Source organism: Myripristis murdjan, chromosome 16 (assembly GCF_902150065.1).
Source record: "Myripristis murdjan chromosome 16, fMyrMur1.1, whole genome shotgun sequence".
Lineage (NCBI taxonomy): Eukaryota > Metazoa > Chordata > Actinopteri > Holocentriformes > Holocentridae > Myripristis > Myripristis murdjan.
Window position 1 is genome coordinate 589,007 of NC_043995.1, and position 16,912 is coordinate 605,918.

The window sequence follows — 16,912 nt, forward strand, 5'->3', positions numbered from 1 at the left end:
TTCTGTGGCCTCAGGGAGTGGAAGGGCATAATCACTGGTTTTATGTGTGCATGTACACATGTGTGGACACACACATACAGTATCACTATATCTTTATCAACATTTTGACAGCTCATTCTGTGTGCCTGTGTAGGTGAAAGCATTGGGTGCCAGTAGCTTTGCGTAATTACATTTACACTCTGTCCTTGATAGAGTGAGAACAGAGTTTTTAATTTCTTTACTGTCACATGCCCCAGAGGGGAAATGTAGTTTGCTGAACCATTTTATCAAGTGAAACATGTTTTAGGATGTGATCATACCTACAGTTTATTTTCTGTGGAATGCGCCAGAATGGAAAACATTGTTGCATTTTTGTACACAGCTTCACACTTCTCATATCCCACTCAGCTCTGCCTCATGGAGCCTTATCGCCCTCTGCTGGGAATTTGCATTATTACATCAATTCGCTACTCATGGACAGAGACCGTCGCAGGTTTTTATTGACAGGATCAGTCACAACTTGTGCTAAATACAGGAGCATCACTGCATTAGAAAAAAAAATCCTTGTCCCTGTTGTCATTTACCACAAAAATAACCAACATGCTGATATTCAAGACATCTCTGCCTGATAACTGATAACTTATTATTGGTCAGTGTGATAAATTAATACTTTGGATTGACACAAATCATATGGCTCACATCAAAATTTCAGAAATTTGGTTGTTGTCACTACAATGGAAAGAAAAGATCTTTCCATTGTAGTGATTAAAAACTACCAATTCAAATTCATACAGACTTTTGCTATCATGCTGACAGTTGCTGAGAGTTTGAAATCCAGGAGCCTGTGGGCAGGCTTTTATTTGTATTTTTGTAAAACTTTTATTTCTTAAAAAAAATTACTTTATTTATTTATTTTTTTTTTGTAGTAATGTCCTGTATTTACTCATAATACTTAGAAATTGTCATGTAATTTGCATTTTTGTATTTTTCTTCTCTCTCTCTCTCTCTCTCTCTCTCTCTCTCTCTCTCTCTCTCTCTCTCTCTCTCTCTCTTTCTCTCTCTCTCTCTCTTTTTTACAGTTTCTTTGGACTGATGAATTTTGAAAGCCAGAAATCTCAGCACCAGAGGGGTTAGAGATTAAATGATTAGGTTAACTTCATTTTTAACCCAACTGAGTTTCCCATATCAGGAAGGTGGCTTGCTTTTAGGCGGGGTATATCACCATGCTAGTATAGGCAGCACACAGCCACGGCCTAGATCATGAAGCATGATTAGTAGGTTAGTGAGCTGACTTTTACCTCAACCCTGGGGTTTTGGTTTCACAATAGTGGCTTCCTTCTTCCCACTGAATCATGTTAGTTTTGCAGTTTCCCATATTATGAGTAAATTTTAATGTCAACAAAAAATGGCAATAGTAGAATCTTCTATTTGGATCTTGATTTCTTTCCCTTGTTTTAGAGGTAGCTTGTAGCTCAGTCAAAAAGGGAGTGCGAATATTCTGTTAACTATTTTATTCATGGCAGCAGTAAGACTTACCTGTTTTCTTTTTATTTATTTTTTTAATGTCCAATTAACCCTTTGAAACATGAGCAGATTCACTTGATTTCTTTCAACAGCATACCCTTATCTATATCTATCTATATCTATATCTACATCTATATCTATATCTGTATATGCACAACCCCCCTCCCCACCCCCCACCCACAAAAAAAGGGATTACTAAAATACACACACACACAAACAGCTCTCTCACTCTCTCTCTCTCTTGCTCTCTCTCTTTCTCTTGCTTCTGTCTTTCACTCACACTTGCATTTGATTGGGAAAATGTGCATGCATGGAATGCCAGACTGACACGGACAATCAATTATAGTATGAATGAAAATGCGTGTGTGACTGGTATAAGTCAGCAGCTGTCTGCAGCCTTGGAATGTGGAAAGTATGTTTAGCCCCTTATCCACTTGTGTCTGACAGGTGGTTCATCTTATGGACCCACATTGATCTACTCATGGTTATTAAAACACAAGAACCCCCCCAAAGGATGTTTTTTGCCATGGACCCAGAAATATCTAGGGAGTTAGAGTTTCACTATCACTTTTATCCACTTTCATTATTCTTTCTCACTCATACTGTCTCTCCACCATGCCAAGCCAAGCATATGAAACCAGTTTCCCCCAGTGCTCATACTACACACCTTCACATGTTTGCATGCTGTGTACAATAATAGGCAGTATGCATACAGCCAGTCCTTCAGGCTAGTTATTGGACTGTATGAGTACCCTGGCGATGGCAGAGAACCAGGCGATCTGGAAACTATTAGGCTTCTTAGCTGTGATTGATCATGAAGAAGGCATGTCCATTGTTCTGGGGTTTGTCATCATAAACCCAGTTATGTCCATTTCAAAACCAATGGGTTTCTGCAGTATCAAGTCTGTCATACAGCCAATCAAAATAAGTCTCTCTCTCTCTCTGTTACTTTTTTTTTTTTTTTTTTACTTAATTTTTCTTTACTTTTTTTTTATCACAAAGGCATATTTCACCTACCTTGAAAAAAAGATGATATACAGTACTCACAAAAAGTTAGGGATATTTGGCTTTTGGGTGAAATTTATGGAAATTATAAAAAGTTCACGCTACAGTGATATTATATCATGAAAGTAGGGCATTTAAGTAGAAGCATACACTGGTGATTTCCTCATCTCAAACAATTTCTTGAAACAAAAGCCAACAACAGTGGTGGATATACCACAACAAAAAATGTCAGTGTCAATAACTTGTCATGTGCCCTTGAGCATCAATAACAGCTTGACAACGACGTCTCATGCTGTTCACAAGTCGACTTATTGTCTGCTGAGGCATGGCATCCCACTCTTCTTGAAGGGCGGCCCTCAGGACATTGAGGTTCTGGGGTACAGAGCTCCCAGCCTCTACACGGTGACTCAGCTGATCCCATAGGTTTTCTATGGGATTCAGGTCTGAGAAAGTGCAGGCCACTCCATTTGAGGTACCCCAGTCTCCAGCAGCCGTTCCCTAATGATACGACCTCGATGAGCTGGAGCATCAAACACCTGATGTGAATTTTGCCGTTAAACTCCTTGTTAGAGAACAGCAACTTGTGCAAAAAGTACTGAAACATTGAACAGTTGGACATGTGCATTCAAAAGTTTACAGAAGGTCACATTAAGTTCACCTGTAAAGGTTATAATGCATTTTAGGTTCATCCTGAAATTTCACCCGAAAGCCAAATATCCCTAACTTTTTGTGAGTAGTGTAATTTAACCCCAACCCCAAACCACCACCACCTCAGTTGTTATTTATGTAGGACACTAGTGGGGCTGTCTTCTTCCCATTTTTACTAAGTGCTGGATACCGGCTGGATGCTCCAAATGGGAACCAATTTCTTCCTGCTGTTGAGGTGGACTTCCCTCAACACAAAGTTTGATTTTGCAAACTAAAGCAATCTTTGGTCTCTGTGGTGACTACTACTACTCTTGCATGGAGTGATACAGGAAGTGCAGAAGTTACCAGATCTTTGTGGATGATGTTACTCATATGTGTATTTTAGTGAAAGTGACATTTGTAAAGCTGACACTAGTGACACTTGTAACTTGTTGAATCTTCCGTCAGTGCACTAAGTATGAGCATGATGAATGAATGATGCATGGAAAAGAATTATGAAAAAGAATTGCTCTTTGATTGATTCACACTTTCTTACCGCTATTCTTTGGTTTGTGTTTAGGTCCTGGGCACCCCCTCTGAGGACACCTGGCCCGGTATTCACTCCTTGCCTCACTTCAAACCAGGTGGGACTTCCTCAACTAAAACATACACACAAATTCCTATCCTCCTGAGAATCCCATCCACTCCTGAGAATTCCATTGATTGCATTCACTCTGTTTGGTTAACTTCCCAGATAAGTGAGGATAACATACATTCTAAAATGTAATCCATATGTCACAAGCAGATTGGCAGCTCTGGTTAGCATGGAGCCTACAATCACTCAACATAGTATATGCTAGTGTTAGCATGGTGTCTACTATGGCTTTGTCTTAATACCCATACTTGCAGTCTTTTGGCAAAAAGCAAATGCCTCCAGTCATTATTCCACCAGTTATGTGAATTAAAAGCCTTATTAGCAATCAAATCATTAAAACAACAGGGTCAATCAAAGCCATAAATAAATGCATTGTTATATTGACAAATACAGATGTTGTTACTTACTGCATCTCTGTTGAGTGTCATTAGGTAATTCCAGTACCATGGACAGCACCAGTGCGCTAAGCGGTGCCATGCAGTGTGTTTGTGGGAGGCATGGGCTGTGTCCGAAATCACTCACTCACTCACTACTCCCTACTCACTACATAGGGAATTCAAAGTAGTGGACTATATAGTGAACTCAATAGCGGACCGTTTCGGACACTACTTCGCTCATTGTTCGGCGCCGTTCCGCAATGCATGACGGGATATATTGCCTGGTTAGTGACCATCAGATGTCCACTACATTTCGTGGTGGATTGTGGGATACATCCAGTGGACTACATAGTGAACATTTGGACACCCCTACAAAATGGCGTAGTCACTATATAGTGACTAGGGAGTAAATTCGGACACAGCCATGGTTGGAGATTACAAATATGTCTGGAAGTAGCACCTGGGTGAGATTATGACTGATTGCTATGGCTGTACTCGTGCCTACTTGTGTCTGAGCTGTTCCAATCCTTCCAAACAAAATTAAAACTTAATGATGATGTAAATAAAATGAATTAATTGCTCAGTAGATACAATAACATCCTTCCTTTTGCTATACAAACTCCTAATGAACTGTGGGATACACCTAGCCCTAAATATCACTCTGAAGTGGTATTAGAGTAAAGATTTAATAAGTGTGGGGTTAAGTTCATCTGCATTAAGGCATTTTCAGATGTTAGACAAGTAAATATTCCAGATTTATGCAATAGTGTGACTGCAAGACTGCAAGTGTGGATAATGTAACAGATTGTATGCTAAAGTTGTAGCATTAAACTTACTATCAACCAAAATAGTGTGTACTAAAGTTATAGCATGGAGCCTAGTGTAACTTATAAAGAAGGCTAAAATATTAACATAGAGCCTGCTGTAATTCAACATATATTATGAGTAAGTATTTGCTTGGAGCCTACTATAATTCATCATAGAGTACAATAAAGTGATAGCATGGAGCTTACTATAATCCAGCATTTGGTAGGCTAAAATGATATCATGAAGCCTACTATAACTCATCATATAGTATGCCATATCTTAGCATGGAGTCTAGTATAACTCAGCATAGAATATGCTAAATTGTTGGCATGGAGCCTGCTATAACTAAATACAGTGTATGCTGAAGTATTAGCATGGAGTCTGCAACAACTTAACATTGTGTATACTGTTATGTCAGCGTGAGGCCTATTATCACTCACAGTAGTGTATGCCCAAATGTTAGCAGGAGCACTTGACATAGTGTAGTCTATGCTGAAGTGTGAAGCTTGGAGCACCAGAGCAAATGATCTACCAGGGATACATGGGGGAAGTTGGTGTCTATGTTCTGATCATTTAATAGTTAAGTTGAGCAACAAGGCAAATTACCAAAAACTGTGTTCTTTTAGTGCAGGAACAGGACTGAGAGTGGCAGCTCTCCTAGGCTAGCCATGCCCTCTGGGAGCTCATTAGGCCCTTTTAGAGGAAACATGAATAGAGGGACTGCAGATCAGTGTTAGCCAATGGAGGGAAGAAGAAATAGAGGGGAGGAAAGAGGACAGGAGAGGACAGAGATAAAGAGGGGTGGAGTGTTGGGGGGTGGGTGGGTGGAGGCGGCATTACAAAGACATGTGATACACCCTCCAGTGGCCAATTAGGGAGCAACTGGGGTGACACTCAATCATGCGCATGCACACACACATCCACACACACAAACATAATCTTACATTCTGTGGCCATGACTACAGTTGGCTCTTGTTAGCCTCTCACACACTGTGTTGGACAGCTGTGCATCTGCCTTACACACACACACACACACACACACACACACACACACACACACACACACACACATGCACACACACATACACACTGGTCCGCCTGGTCCTAGCCTCCAAGCATTGCATCTGCTCAGCTGATGTCTGTAGTAGGATGTAATTATGGTTTCCATTTCACAAAAACAAAGGAAGTGTGGGTGAGTGTGGGATTCAAAGATTATCTGGTAACACTGACAAAAGTAATGCTTGTCTTATAATGCTTATTAACACCAAGTAAGCTTAACACAAAATGCAAATAAATGTGGCCTGTGGGATACTTCATGAGGCCAGTTTTATTTTATTACATAGGTCATTACGAATAAAATGTAAATGTTCTACTGATTATATTAAAAGAAAAGTTTACTTGCAATCTTGTAATCTGCATGTAATGCATCAGTGCATTGCCTGTTTTTATTACATCATACATTGATTCTAATTATCATGCAGTCATTGTAATGTGTTTATGGTGCCTTATGATTCCTTACATCATAAACATATTATGAGCACATTGTGAATGCGTGTTAATTATGATACTCATGAAAGCATGATATACTAAAACACATTGAATATTTTATGGTGCAACTGTACAATTATTGGATCCTGAATGAAATTTTGCAATTCACAAGCATTTAATTAATAGAAATGATAGGAATAGTTAATTTAGTGTTACTGTAATTAATGTAGAATCATTTGGAGTTTATTAGTAGTTACACATAAAGTCCCAAAAGTCAGTGAATTTGCAAGAGTGATTTCAGATAACCTGCAATATGTTATGCCAGTGCAAGAATATTTGACACGGCTGACAAAAAAATTAAGAACTTAGAATAGAATTGACTTAATTTAAGAATTTAATATTTTTTGTCCAAAGACTGTATTACAGATACAGTGAAGTAGAATTTTATTACAATAGAGACTGTAAGCAGCAGGTGGCAGTGTTACATGAGTTTTTAAATCCATCCTGTGATTAAACTGACTAAGATCAAAGTTTCCACAGCAGCTGAATGCTTGTGATTGTGTGTGACCTGCAGACATTTCCAAAACACAGTCATTGTATCGCTTTTGTAGGGGTTCAAGTCCGTAGGGCTGAAGACCTATTGTTGTTTGTTTGCTCTTTCTTTTCTTCCTCAGAAATGTTTTTGCAAATTACCATGAGATGGTAAATGGAAGAGACATGAAATTTTGCACATTGGTTTGAAGTTGTGTGCAAATTAAGGGATATGACTTAGCACAGAAATGGACAGTCAATGGGAAGTGTACAAGTGTTCCATCAGTCATCACAAAACAGGATATGCCCACATAAGTACCTGGAACATATCCTGAAAGTTCCACTCCAGTGGACCTCAAGGGGGTGCTAGAAACAGAAAAACCGGGCGTGGCATAACAAAAATCAGACTACAATCAGACTATAAGAAGTTGTTTGTCCAGTCATTACATAACTGGAGGGATATGTCTGCGTAATTATTTCTAATTAAGCTGTTGAAGCTTTCAGCTTCTAATAGTCTTTGTTGGCTTGAACCCTGGAATTGTCGCTTGTGGCTATACTTATTATTATTAGGGGTTCAAGCCTGTAGGGCTGAAACCCTATTGCTTTTATTATTATGATTATGATTGTTGTTGTTGTTGTTGTTATTATTATTATTATTATTATTATTATCCAGCAGCATTTATTAATATGTGCCTGCTTTGTACATATTACATATCTGCCATACTTATTATGTGCCTACTTTGCAATGCAAAGAACATACATTTCTTATTTTTATATTTTACATATTACCCATCAAAATGTTCAGCATCTTCTCTTCATCCTTCTATCCTGTGATAGAAAACTGACTGTAAAACTGTAAAAAACTAAACTAAAAAGAAAGTTATACATTAAAAAGTAGAAAGGCACAGTAGCAGCAACACAAATTCAAAAATCCTAACAGTGCAATATGAGTAACAGTAGTGCAGTTGGAGTAACAGTAGGGCAAGTTTGAATTTGAACTGGGAAAGCTTATAGACTGGATAAAGTGTATTAGTCCAGTGGTTACGCGCAATATTTTGATGGAATCGTGCACTTTACGATACAAGCATGAAATTTGGCACACTGTTAGAGCATGCCCCAAGGATCATTTTTGGCTATAGGGCCATCGCAGATTTGTCCCGTGGTAACCGTGGCAACCATTTTTCAAAATGGCTCAGGTTCTAGACCACCTAGGATCTTGATCCTGGTGGCTAATCCTACATTTTCAAGGATGAGGAATACAGTGGTACTATTTACAACATGCTAGCAACTACCTAACTGCATATTTCCGGCATTCATTTAATTAAATTATAGTAAAAACTATCAAAATATGTATTTCGGTAGAGTACTGTACATGTTTTCTAAGATGTTGACAGATATGCCATGAAATACATGTGTGTTATGGCAATGGCCAAAGTGGAACTATACAGCAGTACAGAGACAGGATACCATTTAGCCTAAAGGCATTTTTAATAAAGCCAAAGAGGACGGAAAGTGTGACAACACAAAGTTGCGTATGATGACACAGTCCACCACAGTAGCAAAGGGCAGTGCACTGAAGTGCTGCCTTGGCACATTTGCATCTTCCACAACATCCCTTTTTGCAGCCACAGTGGAGGAGGTCGCAACATGCCAGGCTTGCTTCTGGTAGTGTGGTCCAGTGAACTTCCCATCCACCTGTCAGAATCAAAATCAATGCATCAATGCAAAATCAATCCATCAATCAACTGACTAACTATACTCTGAGTAAACCACTAGAGGGCAACATAATTACAACAATAAGCCCATTTCAATAAAAATGTTATTTAAAAATAGATGAACAACAAAGCTAACTAATAGTACGTAAAACTTTGTTAAGCCTAAGCTCAAAGAACTGAACCCACAATGCAGATACGGTGAAAAAACTAACAGTTTTTAATGAACAGAAAAACAATCCAAGACGACACGACGAAGCTCGGAGATTTCCGGGGATGGCTGGGCGGAAAACTACTTCTCAGCGTCTGTATCGGTCGCATAGCAACCATCGCCAAATACGAGCACAACGCGCATGCGTGCGCCCTACTCAGCGCCGTGCTCAGCGCCCACTATGCGCCAGTCTGCGCGGCACCCAGCGCTGTACCCAGCGCTGCGCGCCGCCCAAACCGCATCCTATGTGAAAGCCCCATTACTGTGGTCCCCAGAGCCTTACAGAAGGCCTTCCACACTCTAGAGACAAACTGTGGGCCACGATCAGAAACAATGTCTACTGGAATTCCATGTAGACGAACAACATTGTCAATTAACAGTTCAGCAGTTGCGAGGGCAGAGGGCAACTTAGTGAGGGCCACAAAATGAGCAGCCTTGGAAAAACGATCAACAATAGTCAGGATAACTGTTTTACCTCGGGAGGCCGGGAGGCCGGTGACAAAGTCCAGGGCCACATGAGACCAGGGTCGACCAGGAATGGGTAAAGGGCGCAGTAATCCAGCTGGAGGCTGATGTGACGCCTTACTACGGGCACAAGTAGTGCAGGCTGCCACATATTCACGGGAGTCCGAATCCATACTGGGCCACCAAAAATGACGCCGGAGCAGGTCCAGTGTGCGCCTGGCTCCCGGATGACAGGCAAAGGGGGAAGTATGTGCCCACTGCAGAACCTGGGAACGCACAGGGTCAGGCACAAACAAACGGTTAGCAGGACCCTTACCTGGGTCGGGGTGCTGGCGCTGAGCATCCCTCACAGCTTTCTCTATCCCCCACGAGAGCTGAGCGACCACCATACTGGAGGGGAGGATGGGTTCAGGAGCTGGATTGGCCTCCTGCATGGAATACTGGCGGGACAGGGCATCCGGCTTGATGTTACGAGAGCCGGGGCGGTATGTGAGGGTGAAGTTGAAGCGGCTGAAGAACAGCGCCCATCTGGCCTGACGGGAATTCAACCTCTTTGCGGACTGAATGTAAGCCAGGTTCTTGTGGTCGGTCCAAACCAAGAACGGTAGCTCGGCCCCCTCCAGCCAGTGGCGCCACTCCTCCAAGGCCATCTTGACGGCCAACAGCTCTCTGTTACCCACGTCGTAGTTGCGCTCTGTGGGGGACAGACAACGGGAAAAGAAAGCACAGGGATGCAAGCGGTTACCAGGACCTGCACACTGTGACAACACAGCCCCGACCCCAGTGTCAGAAGCGTCGACCTCCACAACGAACTGCTTACTGGGGTCAGGCTGGATGAGCACAGGTGCAGTAGTGAACAAACCCTTGAGTTTAGCAAAGGCTTTGTCTGCCTCTGGGGTCCAACAGAACACCACATTAGAGGAAGTGAGTCTGGTGAGAGGAGAGGCAACCTTACTGTAGTCCCGGATGAACCGCCGATAAAAGTTGGCAAACCCCAGGAAGCGCTGCAGTTCCTTGCGGGTCCCAGGCACCGGCCACTCCTCCACAGCTCTAATCTTACAGGGTTCCGCCTGGATCCTCCCACTCTGGACGATGTATCCCAGGAAGGAAACAGAGTCAGAGTGAAACTCGCACTTTTCAGCCTTAACAAAAAGGCGGTTCTCAAGCAGCCTAGAGAGGCAACAGATCGATGGCACAGTCATACGGACGGTGAGGTGGCAATGACATAGCCCGGTCCTTCCTAAATACCTCCTGAAGGTCGTGATATTCGGGAGGAACCTTGGAAAGGTCAGGGGGGCTGTCCTCCTCTGGGGAAGATGTGCTGGCGCCACCTGGTGGGGGTTAAGCAGATCGTAGACATAGAAAGTGACAGTGGGTGCTCCAACCCCGAATCTTCCCAGCTGACCAGTCTATGTGGGGGTTATGGGTGTTCAGCCATGGGAAGCCTAAAACCAGAGGAGTCTGTGGTGCGGAAATCCAAGACGATCTAGCTGCAGACCTCCAGCGTCAGGCGTCTTCCGGTGCAGGCTCCCGTCTCAGGCCAACCTCCAGCGTGAGGCCGGTTGGGACCGGAAGCGCGCACAATAAATTCCAAAATAAAGCCACCTCCAGTGTGAAGTCGTTTGGGACAGAAAATGCGCACAACAAACTTCAAAATAAAACCAAGTTATCGATTTTGTAAGATATTTTTTATATATTTAATTAGTAAACTTTGATACGTGAAAGACATCAGTTTCTTAAATATATAGCACTTTTGATGTTGTCTACCTTTTATTTGTGGCATTTACCACAATTACACCAGTAACATCAAATTTTAGTCCTACAATGGGATAAACTCCAGGTGCACGTACAAGAAATTTCAAATAAACCTTTAAGTCCTTCTGAAGAGTAGTTACATGAAAACATCAGTCTATGCACATTTGTTCAGACTTAACAGCTCTTGTATAACATTTATTTAAGGTAGTTGCCTTATTTTTCAAATTTCTATTGTATTAAATGTCTTCAATGATATACTGTACACCTGAAGATCTTAAGAATATTGGCACCAATCAGATTTTCAATTATGCTTAAATATAAAATTGTCAGCATTTAGGGAGAGGAAAAGATAAAACTGCAGTCATTTTCTTGAAATACACTAACTCACCTGTGATCTTCACGGCATAATTAAAGTAAATAAATAAATATCTAATAACTATATATTTTATATACAAAATGAAAATATAATACAATTAAAGCAATAAGGAAAACAGATAAAAGGACACCAAATCACTCGCTTTTATTCAGCCTTTTATTAAACATTGTTAGCCTTAAATCCAATATGACAACCCATCCTTATTAGCCTACTCCTTCATTTCACATTCAGTGTAGGTCATGTATCCTCTTTTGTCAGCAATCTCCTCACAAAAGACCCACATATGTTAATTTTTATGGAATTTAAATTTGAAATGGTCAAGGATTGCTTCTGTCTCCTGGTCATCGAGATGGCAACGTTCTTTTTCATCCCTAAGCTTTCTGTACTGCCTCACAACCTCTTCCAGTTCTTCCTCAGGGAAACTCCACCTTGGCCGAAAACAAGTGTTGGTTTGTTTCGTCCCACTCTGCGGCCTTTTTGCAGTGATGAAGTACCCTGTCCCCCACTTCGTCCTATGAAAAAGACAGAGAAAAAAGTGTTAAATAAAAACTTGGGGGGTGATTTGTGTTCGTTTTAAGAGCAGTTAACAGACCGGTTGAATTTGACCGGGAGCACTAAAGTAAGGGGCAAGAGGTGAACACGACAGAGGGTTAAACAGCTGTGGACTGATTGTGATGTTAGATACTGCATGTGATGTTAACTTTGGAGAGTGAAAAGTGTCGTCTCAGTAACACCGCGGCACAAACACGCCTCGTAAAACGTAGGCCATTACCTCGTTTGGACAGATAACACTACACAAATACAAACATCGCAACACTTATAGGATAATCTACCCACTATTTGATTTATCAATGGCTAGATATAATGTACGACCAGGAGCGGGGTCCGCAAAACAGCGGAGAACTGACCTGGGACTTGTAGATGCTAAATGCAATTTAGCCTTCAAGTCAATAAAAGTCGTGTTTTGATCAACGTTAGGCTATGTCTCAAATTAATTATTTCAAACAAATTGTCGCTACCGCCCAACCTCCGACCCTAAGTTAACACAGTTCACATATTTAATTGTAAACATGCAATAAACTATATGTAATGTATTGGATAGTTTGAGTGCAGATGACCGCTAGTTCAACTGCAAACATAACTCGACTATCGTCATTTTTTGGACTTTCACTTACTGTCACAACTGTCGGTCGTACACGTAAATGTCGGAGTCTCCTTCTTCTTGGTGTTTGGCCAAAATGCCGGAGTCCCTCAGCAGGTGTGAAAAAAGTTTGTTATTTCCGGTTATTTGTGGCCTCACGCTGGAGGTTGGCCTGAGACGAGAGCCTGCACCGGAAGACGCCTGACGCTGGAGGTCTGCAGCTAGACCCCTCTCCGGAAATCAGGTGGAATGTGATTTGTTCACTATGATTACCGGAGATAACTAGGGTTATTGGTGGTGTCTTGTGGGTTACCTCTGTAAATACATTCCCATCCAGAGCTACAGCAGGAATGGTTTTATCCAGAGGCAGAGCAGTGCACCCCAGCTGCTTAGCCAGCTCTCGGTCCAACAAGTTATCTTCAGCGCCGGAATCAATCAGGGCCTGGAGAGGAAAAGACATATTCCCGGCACACAAAGTAGCAGGTACTTGCAAACGAGTTAAAGGAGGGGAATTAGCGGGAAAGAGTGGGCTCGCCAGTACCCCCACACCTACTGACGAGCCATCCCTTTTGGCCGCACAGGACAAGTAGTGATGTAATGACCGGGCTTACCGCAGTACAGGCACTCACCAGCTCGAATCCTGCGGAGACGCTCCTCGGCTGATAGTTTAGTCCGGCCCAGCTGCATGGGCTCCTCCTCCGCAGGTCGAGCTGGCGGATGTACGGGGGTGCCTGACTGGGTAGCTACACCGGCCGGGGGCGGATGAGAGGGTCTTGGCTGAAGCGGCATACCAGCACCGGAAAGACGGACGGCCCTCTCTTGACGTCTCTCCCGGAGCCGGTTATCCAACCTGATGGCAAGGGAAACCAGAGAGGTTAAGTCTTTTGGCTCGTCACGAGCCGCTAGCTCGTCCTTAATTTGTTCATGAAGCCCCTTAACGAACACTGCCTGTAAAGCTGCGTCATTCCACGCAGCATCGACAGCAAGGGTCCAAAAATCCACGGAGTAATCTGCCACGGAGCGGTTTCCTTGACGAAGGCTGAGGAGTCGGCTGGAAGCGCTGCCTCCGTGGCTCGGGTGGTCAAACACAAGTTTCAGATGGTCCTCGAAATCCTTGAAGCTTAGAGACTGCATATCGGTGCTGGAGCTGTATGCCTCTGCCCACGACAGTGCTCTGCCCCTCAACAGTCCAATAACATAATTAATTCTGGCCCCGTCAGTGGCAAAAGATAGAGGCCGCTGACGGAAAACCAAAGCACATTGTAGCAAAAAACCACGACATAACTCCAAATCTCCATGAAAAGGTTCTGGGTCACTCACGTGATTGTCTCTGAGTGGCGATGTAGCCGGAGCCTGTGGAGTTGCCACCGCTTTCATGGATGTGGCGAGCTCAGCGACCTGCTGAGTGAGCTGGGAGACGGTGGCCATCAGCGTCTGGTTACTATCAGCCAACCCCAAAAGCACTTGCTCGTGCGAGTTCAGCAAAGCGCCTTGTTTACCCAAGGCCTGAGCAACCGGATCCGCGGGGTTCATGTCTTGGCCAGTTCGTTCTGTTAAGCCTAAGCTCAAAGAACTGAACCCACAATGCAGATACGGTGAAAAAACGAATAGTTTTTAATGAACAGAAAAACAATCCAAGACGACACGACGAAGCTCGGAGGTTTCCGGGGATGGCTGGGCGCAGCAGGCTGGACATGGGGAGGCAGGCAGGAGGCGAGGGCAGGCAGGGCAGGGTCTGGGAGCAGAGCAAAAAAGGATCAGGAAACAGGTTTTCGAGTGTGCAAAGCAAGGTCAAAATATGGAGCCGGGACGTTACCACGCAGGGGTATGGGACGAACTGGCGATGAGTGGAAGTCTGAGCCGGGGTTATAAAGGCAGTTGATTGGTGAGGTAATGACTGAATGGGAACCAGGTGCGTGAGCGGGAACAGGTGAGTGGATGAGACCAATGAGCCTGCCACGACCAGCCTAGGGGAAGAAACAGACACACACAACACAGGGGGAGGCGAAACCGGAAAACAGAAAAAACACGCACACAGAAGCGACTCCTAACAAACTTAACCCTGAACATTTATGAAAATGAGAACTAAACTGAAAATAGCAAACTGACATTTGAAATCTAAAAACTTGAAATGTGAAAAATGTGAAAATGGGCAAGCCCATCAGCCTGGACATTCACTTGGTTCACTCTACTCAAGCACCTTTCCTCTCTTTACCCTTTTCTGGTCTTTGCCAATAAATGAGTCAGTATTTAAGTAAGTCAGTCAGTCAGTGACTCATGTGGTGCTTATGGGGGAGGCCGGGTGGGGATCACAGTCTTCTCTGGAGTCCCCTCTGGAACATACATGCTGGCCTACATGGGTTAGAGACAAAAAAAATTGTATGTACACATTACAACATCCTGTCCTCAATCCTTGATTAAAACAAATAGCTCATATTTTAATTGTTAGTTCAATAGTCTGCAATGATAAGACATTTACTAATGTAAAGATAAGTCAGACAGTTATAAAAACATAAGTATTAATGATCATATAGTATTACCTCACTGAATTTGTAACATCTTCAAGACAACTGGTTGAGCAGCCATGAGGATAAAAGCTTCCAGCTGCTGTTGAGAGAGAGAGGGAGAGTTGTATCATTAGAACAATAATAATAATAGCAATAGTAGTAATCAATACAGTTGTAATATTAGTGAAAATAGTTCATACCTCTTTTAAAATTCATACCAAATTATTATTCAGTACCATAAATGTAGAGATAGCTGTAGGTGTTTTCATATTTGTCTCACTATACAGGTCCATTTTGACTGTTTTAATGCGTTCATTTCATATAAGCTGCTGGAATATCCAGGGTCTCCACTCCTCAACCTTTGAGCTGAAGAGTGAAAACCCAGAATTCATTAAATCTATCAAAGATGTCGATATAATAGTGCTAACAGAAACATGGTGTCACAATAATGAACTCACTCACTGTCCTCCAGGACACAATGAAGTCATGGTGCCCTCGATAAAATTAAAAAACATACACAAGGGAAGAACATCAGGAGGGATCTTGGTCTGGTATAAAGGAAATCTTTGCCATCAGATCTCACCAGTAAAACAGGGTAAATCACACATTTGGCTAAGATTAGACCAAACCCTTGGCATTACTGATAGGGATCTTTATCTCTGTGCTATTTATATACCCCCAGCAGATTCTCCTTATTTTGAGGAAGACATTTTTGAAACTCTCCATACAGAAATTGCTTATTTCCAGGCCCAAGGAAACATACTCTCGACTGGAGACCTGAATGGACGAACAGGAACTGAACCTGATATCATCGACCCACAAGGCAATCTGGTCAATCTGCCCCATTCACCACACCAACTATCACACGTCGGAGCAACCTTGACTCTCAAATAAATCTAAGCGGCAGGGAGGTAGTGCATCTCTGTCGGGCCTTAGGCCTGTACATAGTTGTAGGTTCAGAGGGGACTCTTTAGGGAAATTCACGTTCTCCTCAGCCCTTGGGTCTAGTGTCGTGGACTATGCAATCACTGACATGGACCCCGCCACTAGCAGTGCATTCACTGTCAGACAGCAATCCCCCCTCTCAGACCACAACCAAATAAACATGTTCTTCAAACTTTCAGGTCACATAAGTTACACTAAAAGGGAACCCAATGAACTGTACAAATTAAATCCTACTTATAGATGGGGCCCAGACAGTGGAGACAATTTTTTATGGCCTTGAACTCACCTGATCTAATAAATGACATAACAATATACAACAATAATCAATATACCCCTACGAGAAATGGTGTAAACAAGGCTGTAGATAATATTAATATGCTATTCCAAAAAGCAGCTATTAAAGCTGACCTTAAACAAAAAAGGAAGCCTGTTAAAAGGTAAAACACAGAAAAATGGTTTGATCAAGTATGCAAGACGATCAGAAAGGACTTGAGAAAAATAGCAAATGAAAAACATCGGCAACCAAACAACCCAGCCCTGCGCATTAGGTATAACGAAATTTTAAGCAAATACAAATGTACAATTAGGAACAAAAAACAAAATTATACCCACATGAAACTTGAAGATATTGAGAATGCCATAAATCAAAATCAATTCTGGTATGTGTGGAACAACTTAAACACAAAGCAACCACAAGCAGTACCTATCCAAAATGGTGACATCTGGAGAGCACATTTTGAAAATCTGTACAAAGACATACCAATAAATCAAATTAACTCAGATCAGTGCATCATGTAAGAAAAACTC

The 16,912-nt window shown here is 42.4% G+C and overlaps 1 protein-coding gene across 2 annotated transcripts in view; it reads left to right on the forward strand.

Annotated features, from left to right (window-relative positions):
* The window catches only part of cdk14 (cyclin dependent kinase 14), a 433,611-nt gene that overhangs the window by 339,782 nt on the left and 76,917 nt on the right, over nucleotides 1-16,912 (forward strand). For both annotated transcript variants that reach the window (XM_030071499.1, XM_030071500.1), the window contains one exon: nucleotides 3,716-3,779. In XM_030071499.1, the coding sequence (XP_029927359.1) occupies nucleotides 3,716-3,779 (64 nt within the window). The remainder of the gene's footprint in view (nucleotides 1-3,715; nucleotides 3,780-16,912) is intronic.